General features: G+C 47.5%; 4 protein-coding genes and 2 non-coding genes across 7 annotated transcripts; 4 read left to right on the top strand and 2 right to left on the bottom strand.

Moving 5' to 3' along the window:
* Positions 1 to 1050: 1050 nt before the first annotated feature.
* On the bottom strand, positions 1051 to 5241 carry fbxo7 (F-box protein 7). The gene is made up of 10 exons (XM_074697985.1): positions 5134 to 5241; positions 4478 to 4600; positions 4160 to 4369; positions 3674 to 3929; positions 2687 to 2831; positions 2463 to 2546; positions 2273 to 2368; positions 1924 to 2100; positions 1625 to 1665; positions 1051 to 1543 (listed from the first exon to the last, which is right to left on the bottom strand). The coding sequence occupies exons 2-10, from the start codon at positions 4597 to 4599 to the stop codon at positions 1265 to 1267; spliced, it is 1410 nt and encodes a 469-aa protein (XP_074554086.1). The 5' UTR covers position 4600; positions 5134 to 5241; the 3' UTR covers positions 1051 to 1264.
* A 329-nt stretch (positions 5242 to 5570) lies between these two features.
* rtcb (RNA 2',3'-cyclic phosphate and 5'-OH ligase) lies at positions 5571 to 9754 on the top strand. The gene is made up of 12 exons (XM_074698264.1): positions 5571 to 5851; positions 6463 to 6541; positions 6625 to 6692; positions 6799 to 6898; positions 6965 to 7121; positions 7205 to 7361; positions 7706 to 7865; positions 7957 to 8132; positions 8216 to 8404; positions 8490 to 8600; positions 8682 to 8801; positions 9077 to 9754. Exons 1-12 carry the CDS (start codon positions 5759 to 5761, stop codon positions 9182 to 9184), a joined length of 1518 nt encoding a protein of 505 aa, XP_074554365.1. The 5' UTR covers positions 5571 to 5758; the 3' UTR covers positions 9185 to 9754.
* A 1273-nt stretch (positions 9755 to 11027) lies between these two features.
* xpot (exportin, tRNA (nuclear export receptor for tRNAs)) lies at positions 11028 to 21171 on the bottom strand. 2 transcript variants are annotated; one of them, XM_074698556.1, is made up of 24 exons: positions 21023 to 21171; positions 18985 to 19141; positions 18444 to 18526; positions 18244 to 18300; positions 18038 to 18107; positions 17726 to 17944; positions 17456 to 17640; positions 17143 to 17311; positions 16616 to 16852; positions 16432 to 16533; positions 16237 to 16361; positions 16011 to 16155; positions 15804 to 15923; positions 15434 to 15528; positions 15287 to 15356; positions 14960 to 15198; positions 14596 to 14881; positions 14300 to 14489; positions 14098 to 14214; positions 13907 to 14022; positions 13784 to 13831; positions 13627 to 13698; positions 13309 to 13365; positions 11028 to 13207 (listed from the first exon to the last, which is right to left on the bottom strand). In XM_074698556.1, exons 2-24 carry the CDS (start codon positions 19069 to 19071, stop codon positions 13181 to 13183), a joined length of 2916 nt encoding a protein of 971 aa, XP_074554657.1. In that variant the 5' UTR covers positions 19072 to 19141; positions 21023 to 21171; the 3' UTR covers positions 11028 to 13180. The 2 variants fall into 2 exon arrangements, with proteins under 2 accessions (XP_074554657.1, XP_074554658.1); XM_074698557.1 differs by lacking the exon at positions 21023 to 21171 and adding an exon at positions 19309 to 19383.
* A 671-nt stretch (positions 21172 to 21842) lies between these two features.
* On the top strand, positions 21843 to 25019 carry rpl18a (ribosomal protein L18a). The gene is made up of 5 exons (XM_074698428.1): positions 21843 to 21940; positions 22872 to 23051; positions 23888 to 24017; positions 24495 to 24604; positions 24872 to 25019. The coding sequence occupies exons 1-5, from the start codon at positions 21923 to 21925 to the stop codon at positions 24962 to 24964; spliced, it is 531 nt and encodes a 176-aa protein (XP_074554529.1). The 5' UTR covers positions 21843 to 21922; the 3' UTR covers positions 24965 to 25019.
* LOC141810978 (small nucleolar RNA SNORA68) lies at positions 22666 to 22796 on the top strand. Its single transcript, XR_012600138.1, has one exon. It is a non-coding gene; the product is annotated as a small nucleolar RNA SNORA68 (small nucleolar RNA).
* Positions 23607 to 23737, top strand: LOC141810980 (small nucleolar RNA SNORA68). Its single transcript, XR_012600139.1, has one exon. It is a non-coding gene; the product is annotated as a small nucleolar RNA SNORA68 (small nucleolar RNA).
* Positions 25020 to 25298: the final 279 nt, after the last annotated feature.

Raw genomic sequence — 25298 nt, 5'->3', positions numbered from 1 at the left:
TGTTTGGGACATTTTACCCTTTAAATTCAGTTAGTTTAGATTATACAGAGACACTTCCTGTTTGGGTCATTTTACCTGTATTAGTCCAGTTAGTTTGGTTTATACAGACACACTTCCTGACTCATGGTGTCTCTGTTTGTTCACTGTGTTTCTCTTCTCTCAGTGATTCATGTTTCACCTGTTTTCATGTCCCTGCTTCATTTATCACTGCTGAAACTCACTGTAAAGAGCTGGTTTAAAGGTTATTTCACCTGTTTTTAAAGCTCCTCCATACAGATCTGATTTCATTTATATTCCGTCTTGATCCCTGCTTTATTCGATTTAATATTTATTTTATTTTTCATCATTTTAGTTTATTCTAGACCAGTAGAAAATTCTCCATTGTCAAATTATTATAATATATTTTTATTTTACTGATTTAAAAGTATTAACTAGATTTTATATTGTTTAATTTTATTGCGACTCAACCTTCCTTATCTCTGCAAACTGAATCCTTGTGCGGGTCTGCTCTGCCTGCTCCATCCTGGCGGTGACCACTCTGAAATCAAACGCACTCTTTGTTAACCCAACTGCCTGTTAGAGGAACCCAGCTCAGTCTCCGCCCGGCGGGGCTGGGGGGGCAGACCAAATGAAGTCTGAACAGGTCTGAGAGGAAACGGACTCTTGTGGTCTCACAAACCGATGGGGGACAGAATCCCGCTCATCACCGGGGGTTGCACCACATCAAACCCCGCCCTCACCGCCGGCCCACGCGGGGTCATGAAAACGAGTGCACCCATTGTTTAAGACAAAAGATGACGTAATCGTCTCACGAGCTCCTGAAGGTGGATGCATTGAGGAAACAGGGGGAGGAAAATGAGTTTTATATTTTAATCTTTTCATTAAACCATGAAAATATTAAACGATGTGTTTAATAAATGTTTGAGCGATAAATCCTCAGAGTGGACAGGTCCACTTTCAAACTCCAAGCTCCATCCAGATTCAACCATCAACGTTATTTTTATGAGAAATTATGTCTTTTAATCTTTATTTTAACAAATAAAAAACTGACATTTAGTGCAAAGTTAAACAAAAGCTGTAAAATAATAAAACGTAATATTTAGAATAACACGTCCACACTGAGCTGGATGAGGGAAAACAAACTGAATAAACACTTTATGAAGCTGCAGAGATCAGAGAAAGTAAAGGTTACAGTTCACTTTAAAGCTCTAACAGTTCTGGTTGATGACAGACTCTGGTCTGGTTCTGATCCGTGTTTTATTTCTCAGATGAAGCCTCGCCGTACATCAGCAGGTCGTCCCCCCCACGGGCGCTGGTTCTGGGCTCGTCTGTCTGGATCTCGTTGCGGGGCGATGGGGTTGAAGCGAGGCCGGGGGAAGAGGTCTCTGGGGAGGACTGGTCTCTGGTCGTAGTCTCCTCCGATGATGCCGGGCAGCGGGGGGGAGATGGGCAGAGGAGGAGGCAGGAGGACGCCGGGTCTGAAGGGCATCGGGTAGGAGTGGACCCGCCCCGCGTGGCGTTTCCTGTAGGAGGTTTTATAGAGCTGACAGAGGAAACACGTGAGGAGACAGATCAGAGTCAGATCAGATGTGTGTGTGAGTGTGTGTGTGTGTGGGGGGCTCACCTCTCTCCAGTTGGTGTCTCTGGGTCTGCTGGGATCTGGATCTGAACCAAACACACCACAGGTTATTCATCCATGAAACATGATCCACAAACTCATCAGAGACGGACTCAGAGGGAAAGTTCCTCTCATCACACAGATCTCTCAGAAACACAGAAACATTTATCAAACCTCTCAGACGTTGATAAAAAAAGTTTTAACACTCCCAACAGTTGGTTTTCCAGAAGTTTCCATAGAGAAGTTTTAATGTGTGACAAACAGAGACGCAGCGTTGGATCCTCAAACCTCTCTGAGCGTCTCACCTGTGAAGTCTCTGCGGTACAGGTGTCTCCACAGCATGGAGTCGGCCCCCACCACGTTGAGCTGTCTGCAGACTGAGGACAGTCTGAGCACAGAGGCCACGTCCAGCAGCCTGAAGACCCTGAGGACCAGCTCCGCAGGAAGAGCCACCAGGCCGAACGCCACGGGCAGAGACATGGCTGCAGACACAGAGAGGAAGAGGAGGTCGCTCTTCATTCAGTGTTTACACTCAGCAACTCACAGGGAGGTGTGTGTGTGTGTGTGTGTGTGTGTGTGTGTGTGTGTGTGTGTGTGTGTGTGTGTGTGTGTGTGTGTGTGTGTGTGTGTGTGTGTGTGTGTGTGTGTGTCTACCTGCTCTGGCTGTAGCTATCAGCGGGTACGCCAGCTGATCTTTGAAGAGCCGGGACAATTTCTTCAGTTTCTTAAAAGCAGCAGCAGCACTTTCCCCTGACAGAGAGCAGACAGGACGTTGTGAACTGACCAAACCGTTTATGATTCAACAACTGACGCTGCAGATTAAATCCACCAATCAGAGCGTCACCTGGCCACTGGTCGCTCACATAGCTGCAGGGTTTCAGGGTCAGTTTGGGGACCGTGTGGACTGTTTGGTTCACTTTCAGGATGGCTGCAGAAAAAACAAACAGTCTGATTATTCAGAGTTTTCTCTACGATACTTCCAACGCCTCCTTCCTTTATTTACTTCAGAATAAAAGTCCTGGTTGGTTTCCATGAGATCATGTGATCGAGTGTTTAAGATTAACTCACCGTTGATGGCGAGCACGGGGCCCATACGCACGGCCAGCACAGACACCAGAGTGTCCTCACACAGAGGGTGGGTGTAGTGCAGTTTGTAGAGTCCACCTGCCGACCTCCACCCTGCAGGCATCTCCCCTGACTTCAAGCCAGAGTCCTGAAAAACACCATGACACCATGAGGACACACCATGAGGACACACCATGGGGACACACCGTAAGGATACGCTATGAGGACACACTATGAGGACACACCATGAGGACACACTATGAGGACACACCATGAGGACACACCATGAGGACACATTATGAGGACACACCATGAGGACACACCATGAGGACACACCGTAAGGATACGCTATGAGGACACACTATGAGGACACACTATGAGGACACACCATGAGGACACACCATGAGGACACACCATGAGGACACACCATGAGGACACATTATGAGGACACACCATGAGGACACACCATGAGGACACACCGTAAGGATACGCTATGAGGACACACTATGAGGACACACTATGAGGACACACCATGAGGACACACCATGAGGACACACTATGAGGACACACCATGAGGACACATTATGAGGACACACCATGAGGACACACCATGAGGACACACCGTAAGGATACGCTATGAGGACACACTATGAGGACACACCATGAGGACACACTATGAGGACACACCATGAGGACACACCATGAGGACACATTATGAGGACACACCATGAGGACACACCATGAGGACACACCGTAAGGATACGCTATGAGGACACACTATGAGGACACACTATGAGGACACACCATGAGGACACACCATGAGGACACACTATGAGGACACGCTATGAGGACACACCATGAGGACACACTATGAGGACACGCTATGAGGACACACCATGAGGACACACCATGAGGACACACTATGAGGACAAACACCAACCTTATAGACTCTACATAAAAGGTTGAGGTACCTGAGGTTGGTGGTCTCACCTGAGGAATGAACCCCGTCTCTAACATCAGCAGGTGTCCGGCGGCCATGATGGCGTCGTCTGGACTGGTTACTCCAGCTGACAGGTAGAGGACCTCCAGGGACAGAGGAGCCTGACCCTCCTCTGCCTCGCTGCACAGCATGGGCTCCCAGCTGTAGGAGGAAGGAGCAGAGGAGGAGGAGGCTGCGGGGAGGAGGCTGCTGCTGCTGCTGGGCTGATCATCACAGAGAGACGTGGACTCACTCTGTCTGTTTTTACTGAAACAAAGCAGGAAATCACCGTCTGTTAAATATTAATATCTCCAGGTGAAAAGATGACAAGTTTAAAACACTTTGAATTCAAACGAACACAGACCCAGACACCACTCGTGATCTGATCTCACTGTCAGGAGGAGACTGAGGAGAAGAGACTGAAACCTAACTGAGGCGTTGAGTAACAAAGGATAAATGAACACAGGAGTTAAAGAAGCAGTCAGTGAAACTCTTACCTCTGTGTTCCTGTGCTGTGGGTCTCTGTGTTTGGTCTGGTAGAGTCTGAAGAAGTGGGGCTGGTCTTGCTGGTTGAGCTGGCGGCTGCTAACTGGGGTAGGATGACGCAGATCAGATCCCCGGACACTATCCCACAGGACGACAGGGTCTGTTCGCTTTCTGTGAGAAGCTCTGAGCCGTTCAGGGACAGACTGAACTCTGTGTCGGCACTGGAAGAGAAACACTCGGTTAAAGGAAACCACGAAACAAAAATCAAAAAGAGTCACCTGCTGTAAGAGCCATGGCTCATTAATAATCGGTTTATCAGTGGGTCTGACCTCAGTCCATGGGAGGGCAGCAGGACCTCCTGGATGAGACCTCTGAGGTCTGTCAAACTGGGCTCTTCTCCTGGTAAGTCCACCCTGCTGGTCTCACGCTGGAGCCGCACACGAAGCTTCATGCTGGAAAAACAGAGAGATCCAGGAGTTCAGATCAGACTGACAAAACCAGACCCTGACAGGACACATGCAAAAACCAAGAGGTAGTCTCTGAAGAGTCCAGACTTCAGTCTGAAACCTCCACTTTCATTCTCTGATGATGATTTACAGCGTTTTTATTCACTTTTCATTATTAAAATCTGACTTTAATTTAAAGAAAGGCTTTTGGAGCTGACCTCACAAACTCAAAGTTTCTATAAAACTTTCACAGAGGATAAAATACTGGACGATGAAAAACAAAGGAAAGATTTAATGCATAAAATAAACCAAACACAGGTTAAAGAATAAATGGAAAGCGAAGAAAATATTATTATCATTTTTACTTTCGTAGAAACGTCATGTTTCGTTTTCGTTTCTCTGATCCAAGCTAACAACTCCGTTAACTTGCTGCGTAACCATGACAGTCAAGTTAACTAAACACCCATTAGCTCGTTAACTAACCCATACTGATGGGTCAACGCAGGGGTAAAGGTTAACCATAGAAAAAAAACACTTACAGGATGAATTTACTCTGTAAAATCCACAGAGTTGAACCAAACTTGTCTTATAAAAGTGTAAACACAGGCAGCAGCTCGGCGAGTCCAGGCTAGGAAACAACTTCCGGTCCAAAACACAACAACTGTCAAAATAAAACTTTTAATATCTGTTACAAACTGTTTAAAAAGTCTTTAGTTTTAAATTATGTTTAAAAAGATGCATATATTAAAATTCTGTCTCATTTTTTTAATGTTTTTTTAATTGTCTTTAAAAACAGCAGTCCCGTTTTTGACTTTACTTCGATTTTGTTTTATTTTGAAGGTCACTCGAACATCCTGTCTCGTTTGATAATAAAATGCACTACAGTTACGGCAAGCGAGCAGTTTAAATCCCACCTCAAATAGTCACTCCAAACCGTTTGATTCGCTCCAGCTAAAGAAAATCACAAGTTTTAGTAAAACATCTGATCATCAGTAATAATTTAGGGGATGATGTTGGAAAATTGATGACTCATACCAAATAAAGAATCGCGCTTTGCTGTCAAAGGCCGCCCAGGCTTCCGTACTCTGCCTGCTCGCTGTGTGGCAGTCAGCCGGTGAAACTCAGCGTCAGTCTGTGTTTGACTGAAGTGTCTGAATCAGGAAAATGAGCCGCAGCTATAACGATGAGCTTCAGTACCTGGAGAAGATCAGTGGGACCTGCTGGAGGATTAAAAAGGGCTTCGTTCCCAACATGCAGGTCAGACTGTACACACTTTAACCTGCTAACGAGCTAACTGCTAGCTGTGGTGTGTTAGCTATGTGCTAGCTGTCAGTGCTGTGGTTAACACTGCTCCAGTTAGCTCATGTTAGCTGTTAATGTTAAAATAAAGCAGAGAGGATCCTAATCTGACAACACGACACTTTAACACTGATTACAGTAAGAAAAATCATTAAATAATCCTCCAAACGGCTTCATGCTGAGGTTAGCACAGGTGACGCAGCTCCATGATGCAATTATAACCTGAACGGTGTAAACAGGATTAAAGGGCGGCTCACACTTCAGGATTATATAAAACTTACAGTGTGAACAAAATCAAAACACCTGAGAAACATGAAAATATTTCACTTTTTATTCCTCCAAAGCATGATTTGATGTCACAGAATCATGAAACACTTTGCTCTGAGGTGTCTGATGCTCTGTGCATAGAGGAGAGGCTGTTACAGAGATACTCAACCTGTTTGTTTGTTTCCTCTGTGCTGAGGGTGTGTCTCCTGCAGATTAGAGAGGAATCATTAAAAACAACTTCATATTAAAATCTTTAAAACCTACATGTTGACGTGTCACTGAGGAAAACACGTTTCTTCCAGGTCGAAGGAAACTTCTACGTGAACGACTCCCTGGAGAAGCTGATGTTCGAGGAGCTTCGTAACGCCTGTCGAGGAGGAGGTCAGCTGTAGTTCACCTCCTTCTCCCGTTTCACTGCTCCTCCCAGCTGTGCGCTCTCCTTATCTCACCTCTCTCCTCCTCAGGTGTGGGTGGGTTCCTCCCAGCGATGAAGCAGATCGGGAACGTGGCCGCTCTGCCGGGGATCATACACGTGAGTAAGAAACAGTTTGATCCATCAGCACCTCCTCCTCAGCACCTCCTCATCAGCACCTCCTCCTCATCAGCACCTCCTCATCAGACTGTGTTCTCTCTCCCAGAGGTCCATCGGGCTCCCTGACGTCCACTCTGGTTATGGATTCGCGATCGGGAACATGGCGGCCTTCGACATGAGCAACCCGGACGCTGTGGTGTCTCCAGGTGAGTTCAGGGACCAGGATTCAGAGTTTTAGTCCTGAACTCTGCAGTAACGTGTTTCTCCTGCAGGTGGCGTTGGTTTTGACATAAACTGCGGCGTGCGGCTGCTGAGGACGAACCTGGACGAAGGCGACGTGCAGCCGGTGAAGGAGCAGCTGGCTCAGTCTCTGTTCGACCACATCCCCGTGGGGGTGGGGTCAAAGGGGGTCATCCCTATGGGAGCCAAGTAAGGGGGGACCCTGCAGGAGTTCAGATCCCTTCAGTCCTCCTGCTGGTCCATGACCGTGTCTCCTCTGTGTGGGTTTTCAGGGACCTGGAGGAGGCTCTGGAGATGGGGGTGGACTGGTCCCTGAGGGAGGGGTACGCCTGGGCCGAGGACAAGGAGCACTGTGAGGAGTACGGCAGGATGCTGCAGGCCGACCCCAACAAGGTGTCCTCCAAGGCCAAGAAGAGGGGCCTGCCACAGGTACTTTCAGACCCCATCAGACCCATCACACCCCATCAGACCTTATCAGACCTCATCAGACCTCATTAGACCTCATTAGACCCATCAGACCCCATCAGACCCATCACACCTCATCAGACCCCATCAGACCCTAACAGACCTTATCAGACCCCATCAGACCTTATCAGATCCTGTTAGATCCCGTTGGATCTCATCAGATCCCATTATACCCCATCAGACCCCATCCAGCTGTCTTTGACCTTTTTATTGCCTCAGTCGGCGAATCCTCTGAACCCTGTGACCTTTGTGACCTCTGTGACCTCTGACCTCTGACCCCTGTGACCTCTGTGACCTCTGTGCTGCAGCTGGGGACTCTGGGAGCAGGAAACCACTACGCAGAGATCCAGGTGGTGGACGAGATCTACAACGACTACGCGGCGAAGAAGATGGGCATCGACCACCGAGGTCAGGTGTGTGTGATGATCCACAGCGGCAGCAGAGGGCTGGGACATCAGGTCGCTACAGGTACGCCACAGCGCCGCCACCACAGGTGTCATGGTCCTTTCCTCCCTTCTGTCCTGGTCTGAACCAATGAGTGACTGAACTGTCGTGACAGACGCCCTGGTCGCCATGGAGAAGGCCATGAAGCGGGATAAGATCACGGTGAACGACCGGCAGCTGGCGTGCGCTCGCATCACGTCCCAGGAGGGTCAGGACTACCTGAAGGGCATGGCCGCTGCTGGGAACTACGCCTGGGTCAACCGCTCGTCCATGACCTTCCTCACCAGACAGGTAGGCCCACCTGCCGCAGGGCGGAGGGCGCTCGCCGGGCGCCGTCTGTCCCTGAGAGCGCTGAAGGTTTGTTTTTCATTCAGGCGTTCTCTAAAGTGTTCAACACCACGCCAGACGACCTGGACATGCACGTCATCTACGACGTGTCCCACAACATCGCCAAGGTGGAGGAGCACATGGTGGACGGGAAGCAGAGGACGCTGCTGGTCCACCGCAAAGGCTCCACCCGCGCGTTCCCGCCACACCACCCGCTCATCCCTGTGGACTACCAGGTTCTGACCCGTCCAAACGCTGACACCACGCTGACGTAACGATGACCCGCTCCAGCCTGACGTTTCTGCTCTTTCCTGTTTGCAGCTGACGGGTCAGCCGGTGCTGATCGGGGGCACCATGGGGACCTGCAGCTACGTCCTGACGGGGACCGAGCAGGGCATGACGGAGACGTTTGGCACCACCTGTCACGGAGCGGTAGCACATGTTTCTCTCTCACATACTTTTAATTTTTCATTTTCCTCTCGGCGAGTGATTTCCTGTCTCTTCCTGTTTCAGGGCCGGGCTCTGTCTCGAGCAAAGTCTCGCAGGAACCTGGACTTCCAGGACGTCCTGGACAAACTGGCCGATCAGGGCATCGCCATCAGGGTCGCCTCCCCCAAACTGGTGATGGAGGAGGTGAGGGGCGCGTTCATTTTAACCTTTAGAGCAACGATTAAAAACTCAGTGATGGTTCAGCTTCAGGTCTGACGTGGGAACACGTTTTCTGTCCTGGTTCTTCGATTTCTGGAACATCAGTGTTTGTTTGTTTTTTTCAGATCAAATTATTTCTGAAACTTTTTTCATTGAGATGTCAAAGAGCTAAGCAGTGCTAAGCTAGCTGTTTCTCCTGCCTTCATGCTAAGCTAACAGCTTCCTGCCTGAAGTGTTGTTAAGCATCTTTCCTGTTTCAGGCTCCAGAGTCGTACAAAAACGTGACGGACGTGGTCAACACGTGTCACGACGCCGGGATCAGTAAGAAGGCGATCAAACTGAGGCCGATCGCCGTCATCAAGGGATGAAGAGAAACCGAGCTGCGCTTAAAGACTGTTCGCCGCCAACTGAGGGATCTACAGCGCCTCCTGCTGGCCTGCTTTCTGTTTGTCAGAAGAGTTTATGTTGGGTTAAATAACCAGGGGAAAATGAGCCTGAGATTTAATTTGTGAGCTTTAAAAAGTGACTGTGCCAAACTCCTGATGGAACCTGAGTTTATGACGTTAACGACATTCACGTCGCGTTAGAGCCGGAGGTGGACGAGAGGACGACGCTTCAGACCAATCTGTGGATCCACGAATAAAGAAATGAAACAGGCACTGTGACTTCTGATATGATTACTAAACACTTTATTATGCTCTCACTAAAGTTTCATCTACAAATCAAAAAGAAATAATGAAACATTTCAACAATAATGAAGAAATTACTTCATTCAGCAACTTCCTCTGAGGTATGGACGTCAGTGAAATGATGAAATAAAGCTGATGATCAGCGTGCAGAGAGGCTGGTTTATGGAGCGGAGACTGTTTCTGATCCTTTCAGTTCCTGCAGGACACACACACACACACCTGACACACACACACACACACCTGACACACACACACACACACCTGACACACACACACACACCCCTGACACACACACAGCTGATGACTGGAGTTTGACAAACACTGCAAAGATATGGCGAAGGATTTGGAGCACGAAGGGTTAAAACCATAGACTAAAAAAAAATGGACGTCATCTTGCTCAGCTTGAAGTGAGGTCTCCACAAAAACTGCTCCCCCTGGTGGCTGGCTGCAGTATAGGTTAAAAAATCCATCTCCCCAGTCATTCCAGATGGGCTGTGGTCAAACTTTAAAAAATTAAAACACCTGGTAGAAATGTTTCTCACGTCTGATTGTTGTGGTGATTTGAAGATATCATTTGGCTGTCTTGTATCCAAGTCCTCTTTTTTTCTGGAAAGTTTCGTTTTCATTAGTGATACGAGGTTAAAAACGAGGTTTTACGTAACATTTAACGATGATTAACAGCTGACGTTCTCGAGTATTTTTTCAGGGATTGTAAAATATGTCTGGAGGTAGAGTCAGGAAGTGATTAGACTCTCCAAAGAAAATAATAATTATTATTTTTGTCACCCAGCTCCACTCAGATTCTCCCAGAATCCCTCACAGTCTCTACTGCACAGACTCTGGCTGCAAACTGCTACAATGTCTGCGTCTGTGACGGAGGAACTTTAGCTTCAAAACCGTACAATGATAAATGGAAAACCACACTGTCCACTCTATAAACAGACTATGGTTAAAACCAGGAGACAATGAGATGAAGAGCTGATACTGACTGAGTCCACTGTGTGGCGCTGTCCTGATGCCTTTAGTGTCGACACAGAAGAGAAACGAGCTTAACTGAAGGGATAATTCAGATTTGAGTTAAAGAAACGAAACTCACCGACAGATTCAGCTGAACTCAGCTAAATGTTGAAATAACTTAAAGCTCCTGTGAGGATTTCTGAGCTGCCTGTGTTTACATTAAACCAGTTCAGACACACAGGAAGAGTGTTTCTGTCAAAGTCCAAACAAGACTAAATCTGTGGCGAAGTGGTATCACTTCACCTACAGGGGGCGCTGACACAGGCACAAACAGAAACTACCTCACAGGAGCTTTAAAGGATGGACCTGGGGATGTTTCTCACATTCAGACATAAAGAAAATCAGCTGCTGTGAGCTTCTCTCTGAGGAACGTGGAGCTGAACGTGGAGCTGAACGTGGAGCTGAACGTGGAGCTGAACGTGGAGCTGAACGTGGAGCTGAACGTGGAGCGCTCAGCTGTCTCTGAACGTCTGACAAATGAAAATGAAACCAACGATTTGTTCATGACGTATTTATTGAGTTTTGAGATTTACAGGAAGGTCATCAGGAAACACGGGTCAGCACAGGTTTGTTGGTTTCCTCTGGGGGTTTGATCACAAATAGAAAAATATACAGTAAGACTTCAGTCCGTTAATTCTCAGCCTGTTCGTCCAGATTTGATTCATCACCTTCAGGCACTTTCCTCAGGCTGCAAAGGCAAAGTTTGGGCTAATGATACAAAAGATCAGGCCAAATGGAGAAAAGATGATCAGAGGAACAGGAACAAACATCAGACATGAGAGGGCGTCACGTGTGTGTGTGTGTGTGTGTGTGGAGGGGTATCTGTACAGAGAGTGGATATGTGTGTTTTCCTCATATCAGACACGTTAACGTCTCCTCCTCGTCACTGGTTGGTTTCATGAGTTCTGCTTCGTCACACACAGCGTTGCAGCGTTGCAGCGAAATGATGTGTAACGAACACGTCAATCGTCCTGATTTGTCACGGATGCTAGGTCATATTAAACTCACAGATCTGCTCCTGTTCTCCAGCTGATCCATGTTTTTAACGACTTGTACACAAGCGTTTCCTGTGAGGGGTTAATGTGATTCTACGGTAGCTCACTTATGCCAAAAAGGAAAAAAATGTTTGAAATGACAAAAAGATTAAAGCAAAAAAACCAAACTTAAAGTCATTTCATGATAGTGAATCAAACCATGACATTTACAGTAAATGAAATGAACAGTAAAGAAGCTAAAGCTAACTCAGCTTTTAACAGGAGACATGAAGGTTTTTACTCCTGCTAATGAAAAAAAATTAATCAAAATAAAAAAATCCAAAATATGAAACCTTTCAAATCTAGGACAAAAATAAAGCTGAACAATAATAAATAATAAAGAGATGTTAAGTGAAAGCTGTTTAAAAAATTAAAAAAGATTAAGTTTCACTCTGAGGTGATTTTATGGGTTAGTTCATTGATTTTGTCATAAAAAGTTTGACACTCTCCAAAATCTGAGATGAGGCTGAATTTGACTTAAAGTTGTACATTTCTTAAAGATGAAAATAATCAGATGTCAGTGGCTTTTCTAACTCCTATAAGTACTTTAATTCATCATTTCAAATAAGAAAAATCAGATCTGAAAGATCAAAAAGTAAAATAAACCTAATTTAAAAAGCTTTGATGAAGTGCTTTTCCAAAAACTCTGAACGTTCAATCATTTCATTGTTTTATCATTTTTCTAATGTTCCATCTTTTTTCCTCTTTCTGGCACCAATGAGCTTCCGTACAACGTTTCCAGATGGGAATGAAGACTTAAAAAAACTAAAGCTAGGAACTTTATTTACAATTTTAACATCTTATTCTCTTATTTACACTTTGTTCCTCCTTTTTGCTCCTTTTAGTCCATCTGAAAATCTAAACAGCCCCAAAAACAGTCCAAACATTTCCAGGAAAACCCAAACTTTCCAGACTTTCCTCAGGTGTCCTCGTGTTTCACGGGCTGAGGTAACCGCGGCGAAGGATCTACGTCCATCAGGTAACAGGTATCAGAGCGGCTGAGATGAAACAGGTGAGATTCACTTTGACTCTAAGGACTCAGGAAATTAAAGACTGGACGTCTGCATGAAGCTGGAGGGAAACGGCTGAACGCACAAACTTTTCACTTCAAACTAAAAACCATCGTCCCTCAATCAGCTGTAAAAAAAGGATCAATGCCACATTTTAACTCAAATAAAACTCAGCCCTTAGTCTCAGTCCGTCTCGTGGCAGCAGCAGCGTCAAAAACTCAAACTAGCTTTGAAATGTGTTTCTATGGTACAGACCGGAGCAAAGCTACCGTCAGGTCACATGGTTCACAGATATTTACCAGCTCCTTTCCTCTCCCTCTGACCCCTCTGACCGTTTGTCCTCTTAGTTTCCAGAAAGTTCTCCCCACCTCTCCAAGCTCCGCCTCCAGTCCTCGTGGACAGCTCGTCTCATTGGTCGAGCTCCCACGTCTCTGCTCGGACAGACGGCGCTTCATGATGCAGTCACTCCTTAAGTGCAAAAGCAGCTCCTACGCTAAGTTTCCTCTGTGGTGGTGGTGTTGTTGTTGTTGTTTGTTGTTGTTGTTGTTGCTGTGGTGAAGGTACGACCACTCTGTGAAGAGCTCTGAGTCCACGGTGAACTCCCAGTTTGGTTTCTACAGCTTTGCTCTCTGGAAGAACGCCTGAGAGGAGGAGGAGGAGGAGGAGGAGGTGAGAGGAGGAGGAGGAGGTGAGAGGAGGAACAGCAGGAGGAGGGTCTGACTCCTGATCATAACAAACTCACCTTGATATAGTTTTTCAGGACTTTGACGTCAGGCTGCTGGAGGACCTGACACAGCTCCTGAAACAGCAGAGAAACATCATGTGACTAACGTCATGTGACTAACATCATGTGACTAACATCATGTGACTAACATCATGTGACTAACATCATGTGACTAACATCATGTGACTAACATCATGTGATTAACATCATGTGACTAACATCATGTGATTAACATCATGTGACTAACATCATGTGACTAACATCATGTGACTAACATCATGTGACTGAGCGTGAGCAGGGATTTCCGGATGTTTCCATCAGACTAACTCTCCTCACCTGTGAGATTTCAGGGGACACCTGTAAAGAGGGTAAATACTCGTGCTGCAGGAACTGGATGAACTCGGGCCCCTGAGGAAAGAGGACACAGACATGAGCTCAAATCTTCCTCTGATCAGAGACAAACGCTTCATCGCAGGCGGCGGCGGCGGTTTACCCGTTTGAGGTGGATCATCTTCAGGGTGATGGCGCACTCTGACAGCGTCTGAAACAGGAAACAGTTCAGGTTAAACTCTGCTCATCATCACTCCTCCTGTGTTTCTGTGCTGAGGAAGTTTACCAGGACGGTCTGAGCGTCAGAGAGGTCAAAGGTCGGTTTGAGCGGGGCCAGGAAACACGCCGGGACGATGTGTTTGTAGATGAAGTCGGGGAACCCCACCAGGCCGTCTTTGCCCCCTGACAGGAGGAGACACAGATTCAGAGACAGGATAAAAAGAGGAGGTCAGAGCGTTTCTGGAAGCGTCTCCTCACCCCACAGCTCCACCAGCTTGGACAGGATGATGAAGCAGGTCTTCTGAGCCACCGGGTCGGGGAAATCCACGGCGCCCTGGATGATGGTGAAGAGGACTCGCTCGATGTTTTCTGCTCCTGAAACCAGACGTGACACGGGGCGACGGGTCAGAACCAGGGAGCAGACTTTAACCCTGAGGACGAGGCGTCCAGACGCCCTCACCTTGGTTGGCCATCACCTCGTTCATGCCGCTCCCCGTGACGGTCTGGATGAAGGTGAAGTAGCTCCTCCTCAGCATCTGCTTCTCCAGAGCGGCCGCCTGGTCGTTCTCCTCCGCCGGACGGCCCAGCACCTCGAAGATGGCGAGGACCAGCGGCATGAAGACCTGCTGCAGGAAGGGCGAGACCTGCCGCTGCAAAGAGGAGGAGAGAGACTGGTGAGCTTCAGACTGAGCAGGAGCAGCAGGAGGCGCCTCCTCCTCCTCCTCCTCCTCCTCCTCCCCCTCCTCCCCAGCGTACCTTGAACTTGGCGGTGATCTGGCTGATGAGCGGGATGAACTCCTGCAGGTCTTTGGCCTCGCAGTCCTTCAGCATGTGCTCGGAGGCGGCGGGGATGAAGGGCAGCACCTCCTCCTCCATGCAGATGATCATCCTGTGCAGGAAGGAGCGCACCGAGCTGCGCAGCACGCCCCGCTGCACGGGGCAGCTGAGCGCGGGCAGGAAGGTCTGCAGGCAGTCTCTGTAGACCTCGGTGCAGCCGCACTGCTTCACCGTCTGCTTGTTGCTGAACGCTTTGCTGGTCCGGCTGCGAGGACACAAACCAGAGTTAGCCGTGAGGAAAACCTGCTGCAGCGTCTTCGCTCAGGCTCAGAGCGTCTCCTACCTGGCGAACCCCACGGCGTGGCTCAGGCAGTCGGCGAGCACCGCCTGCCTCTCCTCCTCGGTCTCCTGCGGCAGTTTGGCGAGCAGGAGGCGGAAAGCGTCCATCAGGGGAAGCAGCAGGCTCCTCATCAGGGCCTGTTTCCGCTCCACGGGGCTCTCCCCGTTCACGATCAGGACGCCCGCCGTCTCAAACATGAACAGCTGATCGTCGCTGGTCAGCAGCGCCGGGAATCCGTTCTCCTGGACGAGCAGAAACACCACGCGGATCAGCTGATGAGAGTTTCTCCTCTCAGGAGGAGGAGATCTGAACGTGTAGGGTGATACTCACAGGAGGAGCCAGCTCCAGCAGGTCCTGGATCCTGGTCAGGATGTCCTCGATGAAGGCGTTCATGTGTTTACTGACAAACAGAGAGAGCATTAACCTCCTCATCGCTAACGTCTGTGCTGCTAACCAAAGAAAACGAGCTGGACTCACTGCAGAGTTTTCACGAATCTGGAGAAGAGGTAGGCCACCCGGCTGCGCACCTTCGGACTGTTGTGCCTCAGTCCTCTCTGGTCCAGGAACGCCATCTGACAGGAAACGCATCACTGACATTAATCATCAGGGTCTCAGTCATGGGAACGATTCCTGTCCAAGTCTCAGACCAGAGTCCACCTGTACGGTCTGACAGAGTCCAGGTGGACTGAGCCCAGGCTGCTGGACTGAGCCCAGGCTGCTGGTCTGAGCGCTCAGCAGGAACTCAACAACACTTCAGAAACTGACGACCTGAGCTCAGAGACACCTGAGGAACACCTGAGGGACAGGTGAGGAACACCTAGTTCTGTGGTTTGTTTCCTGGACTCACCAGGACGTTGGGGATGTGCTGCGGCTCCACCAGGAAGAACTTGTCGTATCTGACGACGGTCTCGAAGAACTCGAGCGACACGGAGCTGTGCTGGTACCCGCTGACTCCACACGACACCAGCTGAGGATTCAAACCATCAAACGTTCATGTTTTACTGTATGTGTCTGCATTTAAGAGATAAACGGTTCATGGGGTCATGTGACTGACCGTCCGCATCATGTCCTGGAGCGCGCTGGTCTTCGCCGTGTCTCCGGAGAAGTGGGCGCCGTGGGACGCGGGCAGGGCCTCGCCCAGCATGTAGAGCAGCCTGATGGCCACCTCCACCTCCATGAACGGCGCCGTCTGCCAGTTCCTGAAAGCAGACAGAGGCAGGCTGAGCTGCAGGGCTGGACCCGGGTCCACCTCACAGTTTTAAACCGGATCGGACTCTTACTGCATGCTGTTGGTGAAGACGCGCCGCACGGCCTCCAGCAGCAGCTCAGGGGACACCTGGGCCAGACGGTCCAGGAGCATCTTCAGCTGCTTCCTGTACTCCACGAACATGGCCTCGTCCTCGCCCTGTCAGAGACCAGCTCAGGGTCAGAAACTGCGGCGTGCCGCGAGAAGAGGAGGACGCAGTGACACTCACCTCGTTCTCAAAGTTGTACTCGTCATCGTACGTTAGCTTCTTCATCACAGCCAGCATGATGGCCTCGATGTTGGCTTTCTGCTGGTCGGTCAGCTGAGGGAGCTGCAGAGACAGAGACCGCTCAGATTAACCGTCACGTCAACCCGCAGACCTCCTGGACCCTGATTGGCCCAGCCCCTCCCACCTGTTTCAGGACGTGCAGGTATTCGTAGCAGAAGCCGACGATGTTGGCTGAGATGTCGTCGTCCTCGTGCACCAGCAGCTGCAGCAGCAGCGGCACCTTGGTCTCGATGGCCTGCAGCGTGTCTGCCGTGTCCTTAATGTTCCCGGACCGGGACAGTTTGGTCCAGCTCAGAACCAGACTCTGACCCATCCCGTTCACCAGCCGGGAGAACTTAGCCAGGAAGTCCACGTCCTCCTCCTGACGGACGGGAAGAGAGGAGGGACATAAAACACTCTGACAAGCAGGACAGGAAGAGGAAGAGGAAGAGCATGTGACCTCTGACCTCTGTGTGTGAATATAAACATGTGGCTGTAAACACGCAGCTCTTAACACTCAGAAACGGGACAGGCTCTGAGGGTTTGTTTGTTTGGTCGTATCTGAGGCGTGGTTTGTTTGTTTCTGAGTGTTTGTGACGGGGTACAGGGTGTGACGGGGTACATGGTGTGACGGGGTACGGGGTGTGTGAGACTCTGGGGGGAGGACCAGACCTGCTCCACGTTGAAGAAGCCAGCAGACTGCAGGACTTGGCACAGAGACTCCACCAGCTTGGTCTTGTCGATGGGGTCCATCCCTTTGTTGACGATCTCGAACAGGCAGTCACAGGCCTCCTCCCTCAGCTCCTCCACAGACATGTGGCTCAGCAACAGGTTGACGAACCTGGAAACGCCACAGATCCAGAACGTTACAGAAAGGACTGTGAGCTGGTTTCCCATCATCCTCCTGCAGCTCTGAGGCTGAGACTTTTATTTACATCTGATCAAAAATAAAAACAGATCTGAGACTGAGAGGAGGAGGACTGACCGGTCGTTGGCGATGAGGTTCAGGTCGATCCAGCTCACGTAGGCTCCCACCACCTCCAGACACTGACAGGTGAGCTCAGGGTGCGTCTGCTGGTACGTCTGCAGGATCTGAAACCAGGACTCCACCAGGTGAGGGATGCACTGCTCCCGCATCCCGTCTTTGATGAGCGTGTTTCTGCGCGTGGCCTGAGGGAGAAGCTCAGCGTGATCAACCAGCTCTGCTTTAACGTTAAATAACCACAGAACAAAGAGGGGGAGGAGCTTATCCAACCTCAGGCGAGTGCAGGATGTCTCTGTCCACCACCTCAGCGTCAATGGCCATCAGGGTCCTCAGGTAGATGTCCACACCGTTCGGGTTCAGACCGACCAGGGACAGGATGTCGAAGAAGAACTTTGGCCACAGGGTCAGGTACTCCATGACGAAGGTGAGGGCCAACACCTGAGCCGCCTTGTTCCTGATGAACGGTTTCTCAGGGTGAGAGTTCATCAGCTGTGGGCCAGGAGGAGGGAAGAAGACAGGTGAGCAGTCTGCAGGTGACTCAGAGAGACAGCCAATCAAACGAGAGGAGGTCAACCTGCTCACCTGACACTGCAGCCACTTCATCAGCGTCTCTCTGACCAGCTGCTGCTGGACCGCGCTCAGACCAGCATGTCTGCAACACACACACACACACACACACACACACACACACACACACACACACACACACACACACACACACACAGAGTCAGGTAAATACAGGGTTTACACACCATTAAGATGCTCACACACGTCCTCCTGCTCCTCACCTGAACTTTATCTGATGCTCCAAAACTTGGAAGCAGAAAAACTTCACATGGTCATCGCTGGAAACCGAGAGTTCACAAGTTTAAAATCACTGCACACGAGTAATAAAACACAGAAAGTTGTGTGTGTGTGTGTGTGTGTGTGTGTGTGTGTGTGTGTGTGTGTGTGTGTGTGTGTGTGTGTGAGTGTGTGTGTGTCTCACTTGTAAATCCCTTTAGCCAGAGCCTCAGCACAAACCTCCCAGGCATCCTGAGACTCCTTCAGCTGCTCGAAGTATGCCATGGCCTGAGCACACAGAGGAGTCACACATTAATTTCTCACTGATCAGAAATCATCGTTAAGACTCTGCACGTTGTTTCCTCATCACACACACACACACACACTAACTCTGAGGCGACGATAAAATTCTCGTTCCTACACTGTGACCTTAGTGAAAGTCGAGTCTTTGAGACATTTTCTGTCAGGTTTAGAAAATAATTCCCTCATTTCACAGAAACCTGTTACAGATGTGGATCGTGTGTGTTCCTGATCAATAAATAACAATGTCTTCATGCTTCTCTGCTTTGATTTTATTTGCAACAATCGCTCTCTTCACTGTGTGTGCTTTATCTCCTCTGGTTCAGGTGTGACTGTTTTCTTCAGGAGCTGCTGCAGTTTTTGTCTCCTCTGAATGATGCAGAGGTTGAGGCCGTGCTGATGCTGAGTGTCACAGAGCAGAAACTCAGACAGCCTGCGTCTCTCACCCTTTGCCTGTAGCGGGCGTCGGCGTTTGGGTTGAGCCCCAGCAGGGCCTGCTCGTCCATGACTGCAGCTACAGACTGGCAGGCCATTCGTGGGTTAGCTTTTCTCCAAGGCGTGCTCACTCCTCTCTGCAGCAGGCAGCGGGCAGATTAATCTCATCTGAGGAAGGAGAAGAAGAAACATCATGACTCATCTCAAACTCAAACGAACACAGAGGACAAAATCAGCTCTAACAACATACTCAGTCAAAAAACATCATCCCTGCAGAGTATAATAAGCCATGTTCACGTCATGTATCAACATGAGAAGGATAACGGTCTCATTACCCAGGCAAACAGTTTCCATCAGGAGCTGCTGTGGTCACTGATTTCTTCATCAGTTAAACTCAAAGGTCAAAGATCATCTGTTTAATCTCAGACATGTAAAAGAAAAGCTGAATGTCAGACATTTTAACTCAACAATCACTTTCCTCAAACTTCTCTGTGTTGACTCTTTGACAGACTGTGACAGCTTTAAGCTCCTGACAGAAACTTCCAGTCTGAGTGGTCGTAGTGGCTTTTTGAGATCTTAAAGAAGCATGAAGCAGCCTGTTTCATAACCAGATAGAAACTCTTCATCAGAGCTTAAAGTCACATGCTTCATGCCCATCACTTATTCATCCAGTCTGGTTTTCTGCTGCACATCTCACTTTCATAACACACCACTTTTTTCCACCTTAGACAATGGGTCAGTGTTCATGCAGCTGTTATTTACCTGCTGCATGTGTGTGCATAAAATCAGTTACAAGAAACGCCACAGCTGCCATGACATTTTCCAAACCACAGAAACAGCACTGTGGTAAATTCAATATTTGCTCAGAGCAAAGCGGTTGGTCGCTGATTGTCTACACAGACCTGAGTGGTATCATTTGATAAACAGACAGAGTAATGGATTACTGAAGAATCAAGAGTGCAAACTGAAAAGATGCTTGATAAGAATGATCAGTTTTTGCTCTTCTTACATTAAATGACTATCAATCATTAAAAATATAACTAAAGTCTGCCAAGGGACGCTTAGAAAATCTTTGGGCTGCTCTAAAGTGTTTTTTTGTTCAGTGTGGGGAATGGGCCTTAATGAACCATTTAAAGCTAATAATAAAGACAACTTAACCCCATCCATTTAGCTTAATAAATCTTATTAGAAACACATAAATAACTTTAGAGCAGGTTTAGTTAATGTTTTCTCTAAGGGTTTAAAAAAAGACTGATTAACATGTTTGACTACCCTCTGTGTCTGTGTCTGTGACAGCGTGACAGGAGAGAACACAGCACATGGTCAGGAAAGCTGTGTGCACCAGGTGAGCTAACTATCATACAGGTGTATGTGACTCAGCTCAGGTTTGTTTTGGACGGATTCCTGAAATACCTCAAATGTGACGAGTCCATGAGTCCAGCTACAGCTGACTGTTATGTTGTATTGATAAGAGATGGAGAGAATAAACAACAGAGTGACAGCTCAGTCATCATCACTGTGCGAACATGATGCAACACAGCGTCAACACTTCCAGCCACCATGCCCTGTTTATTAAACAAATAACATCCATGTAACACATCAACAGATCGTGTAATAAGGTAAAATATGAGCTGAAATAACCGGTGACGGTGAAGATGCGACCTCCAGGATGGGCCACTCCCCAGAAAGTTGACACTGCGGTGCTACAAGCTAACTTCACCCCAACACAAAATAGCTGACTGCCGCTAACTCGAGCTAGCATTAGCCGGTTAGCTCCGGAGCTGCCTGTTGGGTCAATCCTGACACCGTAACACGCAGTAACACCATAAACAACTTTGAGGTGTGTGTATTCAGACAATCAGAGGTGAAGTAACAGCAGTTTGAAGTGTTCACACCACTTCTATCACGGCTTGCTAACGTTACCTGCCGATGTCTCGCTCAATCACATCACCGCTGTGAAAATCTCACGATGACTAACTCCGCCAACGTTAGCCGTCAATAATCAAGCTGAAAGGAGTAAAAAGAAGCGAAATGTCACGGAAAGCTCACCTTAAGGAAAACCCAATTCTTCAAGCGCTTTTATTCCCCCGTCAACTCATCACTGAGCTGCAGAGAATCCACCAGAAACGGAGCAGCGTGTCGGTTAGACCCTCAGACACACGACAGAGCTGCGGTGCGGCGTGTCCAGTCCGTTAACATCCGGGTCACTCACACGGGAAAAGATACTTTTACAAATTCATTAGTTCACTTTAAAATAATGAAATAATTATTAAAGAACTCAATTAAATTACAAAAATAAATTCTGTTTCTATATTTTAAAAATGATAGTAATAAAAATGACACCCACGTTGAAATATAGGTCATTTGTTGAAAATTGAAATACGAATCCCTTAAACATACTATGTTTAGAAAAAAAGAAAGAAAAATAAATTTAGTCAATAAATACAAGAATGGGGTATTGGGCAATAGAATATCAGAGTTAGGGTCATCATGTAAGATGTTTTAATGATTAGCTTCTTGCCATTAGATTCTTAAGTTTGCACCACTATAAGTATTTACATAGAGTTGGGTTGTTCAGTCTGCAGAAATTAATTGTTATCTATGAAATTAGTAAATTTTACAGTAACCTAAAGGAGAAATATGATTGAGGTAAACGTTTTGTATAAAAGAACAAGGTGGCCTTAAAATGAAATGAAAATGCTCTTAACTTGACGTGAAGCATTTACAACATGAATTGAAGTACAAATCAAAAGCTATAACTGCCTGGAATTTAAAAAATAAATAAATAAAATGATCACCCCTTTACCTCAGTTATGATAGATGCTGAATCTGTCTTCAGGCCGCGCTGTTTTACCGGAAGTCCCGCCCCCTTCGGGCCCTCCGTGCATTTGACGTGCCATAGCTCCGCCCTGCTGCTTCCTCTTTTACTGTGGCAGTGAGCAAGACACTATGAAGGCGTCCGGCACAGTACGTAAAATCTTGTATTTTAACGATAAATAAGCATGATACGTGCGTTGAATGAATAGATCAAGATACATAATGCTGTTTTGATTCGATATATACCATTGGAGTTTCTAAAAATCCACATAGAATTCGGAAAATTGTCAATTTTAGCGTCGATAGTTTTGCGGCTACAACATGGCGTCCGCTGGAAGTACCATGTGGACGGCAGTGAGATGGGACTCTCCGTGATAGCTTTACATCCCCCAACAAAATGAAAAGTATCCACTTAGAGAAAAAAATGTCTAAATACAAAATGTCAAATACAACTCGAGTTATATTGACTAACTGTTGCATCCTGACCAGAGCATTTAGCCCGTAACTCCCTAAAAGCTAACTGACATTAGCTGCTTGTAATGTGGTGCTAACGTGTGTTACGTGGTGGTGTGTACACTTTGAACACCACACTCTGACTACCAGCGATATTAGTAGCTTTTGTTAAATGTATTGTTTGGAAATAAATCCTCTAATGTTAATGTGAAGATACTCTGTTTGTGTAGCCCATAGGTATGTTAGCTTGATGCTATTCCTGTATACTTAACCCAGGTTGTAGCCTGAACTCTCACCATAAGATGTTTGTTTTCATTCCAGATAGTTAAAATAAACTTTTGTGCTAGTTTAAAAAGTTTTTACATTAAATAAATCACATTACTCATTGTCTCCACTTCATATAAGAGAAAAGGTAGAAAACATCTGCACCCAAACCCAAAGCTCACACCTGTCCGTGGTGTGATTTTGTCTGGAGTGCAAACAGAAATCAGATCCTTGTCGCCTTTCTCTGATGCTGCAGTGCCTCTGAAAGTGAATTCAAGGGTCAACAGATCTTTAAAAGGTTTAATCCTGTGACTGTGCTTCTCTACGTTGTTACTAACATTTGTCTCTGTTTTCTGTCTTGAAGCTTCGGGAGTACAAAGTCATTGGGCGTCTGCTGCCCTCTGCCAAGAACCCTACCCCTCCTCTCTACCGGATGAGGATCTTCGCCCCGAACCACATCGTGGCAAAGTCCCGCTTCTGGTACTTCGTCTCCCAGCTGAGGAAGATGAAGAAGGCGTCCGGAGAGACTGTCTACTGTGGCCTGGTACGTCTGTGAGGCGTCTCAGGATCTTTCAAACATCTTTTAGGATTAAGGATCACTGGGGTACACGTTGCTGGTGTCTGGATCTGTACACCTGGCTGAAGGTTATACTCCCTTAGAGCTTTAGCTAGTTCATATAAAATGATGTTTTTATGCAGAGTTACTCTTTTCCTTTTTTATTTTCTGACTTAAACACCAACAGCTTTTTCAGGCAGAGAATAGTGCTTGGCTTCATTCATTGAGGAACTCTCTCTCTGACTGAACGGTGCCTGGTGACTCAGGACTATTTATCAGCTTAAATTAGTTTTACTGTGTGCTGGTATCATGCAGTTAGAGAGGCCCAGGCCTCATTAATCTGGATGTCTGATAGATTTCACGGCATGTCATCTTCCACTCATGACATTTCCAGAAGTTTCAGAGAAAAGGGAAACTGTAAATAAACTCTAAAACAATTAAAAAATTCAAGCTTATCTGGAGTCAGTGGAGGCTTCAGAGATGGAAAATGGTGTAAATGAAATGCACACAGTTTAAAAAAAATGCTGAATGACTTTGACTGGCTGTGCACCCAAACCCAAAGCTCACACCTGTCCGTGGTGTGATTTTGTCTGGAGTGCAAACAGAAATCAGATCCTTGTCGCCTTTCTCTGATGCTGCTGTGCCTCTGAAAGTGAATTCAAGGGTCAACAGGTCTTAAAAAGACACACACACATTTGGTCATGGAAGTCTGTCTCTGTTTTCTGATACTTTAACTTTTGTTTTCATGGGTTTAGTGCTGGTTTGGTTCATGAAAACGCAGTGGTGACATTTTAAATAACGTTTTGTGTTTGTTGTTGTTTCAGGTCCATGAGAAGACCCCCCTGAAGGTGAAGAACTTTGGGATCTGGCTGCGTTACGACTCTCGTAGCGGCACCCACAACATGTACAGAGAGTACAGAGACCTGACCACCTCTGGAGCTGTGACCCAGTGCTGTGAGTCTCACACACACACACACACACACACACACAAACCTCATCAAAGGTCAGATAAAGGAGCTAAAACTAGTTTTTACCAACATGAGTAAAAGCAGTGATAAAGCTGCTGTTTACCATAGAGAAATGAAGACGTTCACCAACCTGAGACAGTCAAAACGTGACACATGGATCCTCATGTTGAGAAAATCTGTACTCTGAGGTGTGGTGAGGGTTTATCTTTGATTAAATCACGTGTTTCCTGCTGATTTCTCTGAATCCAGAGATTTCCTGACGTGTTTGTCAGAGGGACCACTGGGAGCAGAGTCTCAGATTAGCCTGGGGGGTTTTAATCTGTCCCTTATAAATGCTGATGTGTCTCTGCTCTGAATGTTTTCCTGCTTCTTCAGCCTCAGCCAATCATCTCCTACGATTGGAGCCGTTGAGTGAATGTAGGTCTGAACTCCTGAGATCCAAACGTTTGTCTTGTCTCTACAGACCGTGATATGGGAGCTCGCCATCGCGCTCGCGCTCACTCCATCCAGATCATGAAGGTGCAGGTGATCGCCGCCAACAAGTGTCGCAGACCGGCCATCAAGCAGTTCCACGTCAGTATCTGTTTCCTCCTCATTGAGATGTGTAGATGTGTGTGTCAGCGGGTCTCTCTCTGGACTGACTCCTCCTTTGTCAGCTCCAGATCAAAAACCCGACAGACCAAACGCCAGATTCCTCTTCCAGGTTTCCAGCTTCCATCTTCAAACCTGGCGGTTCAGAAACTGGCCACAGACGATGTTTCAGACCAGCGTGTTCAGATCAAATCTGCTTCCATGGTCTCTTCTGGGTCCTAACGTTGTCTCTCTGTGATTCTCCTGCAGGACTCCAAGATCAAGTTCCCCCTGCCCCACAGGGTCCTGCGCCGCCAGCACAAACCCCGCTTCACCACCAAGAGACCAAACACCTTCTTCTAAACACACGATTTCTTTTTGTGCGGGAAAAAATAAAAATGATGGAACTGAGAAACAAGTGTTTGTTTGATCTGTCCTGAGAAATGGTGCTAATGACACACACACACACACACACACACACACACACACACACACACACACACACACACACACACACACACACACACACACACACACACACACACACTAATGCAGTGATGAAACACTGAACCAGCTCGGACGATGAAAACAGGGACATTAAAAGAATAAACAGGAGCATGAGGAGCAGAGTTTAACTGAGATGATCTGACCTTTGACCTCTCCTGGCCTCCTGATGAAGCGGCTGATCTCTGCAGTT

Source organism: Halichoeres trimaculatus, unplaced genomic scaffold (genome assembly GCF_033239565.1).
Source record: "Halichoeres trimaculatus isolate MK-OKI-2021-1 unplaced genomic scaffold, fHalTri1.1 fHalTri1_scaffold_21, whole genome shotgun sequence".
In the NCBI taxonomy this organism is placed as follows: domain Eukaryota; kingdom Metazoa; phylum Chordata; class Actinopteri; order Labriformes; family Labridae; genus Halichoeres; species Halichoeres trimaculatus.
The sequence above is the reverse complement of the archived record's forward strand: the minus strand, read 5'-3'. Positions and strand labels throughout refer to the sequence as shown.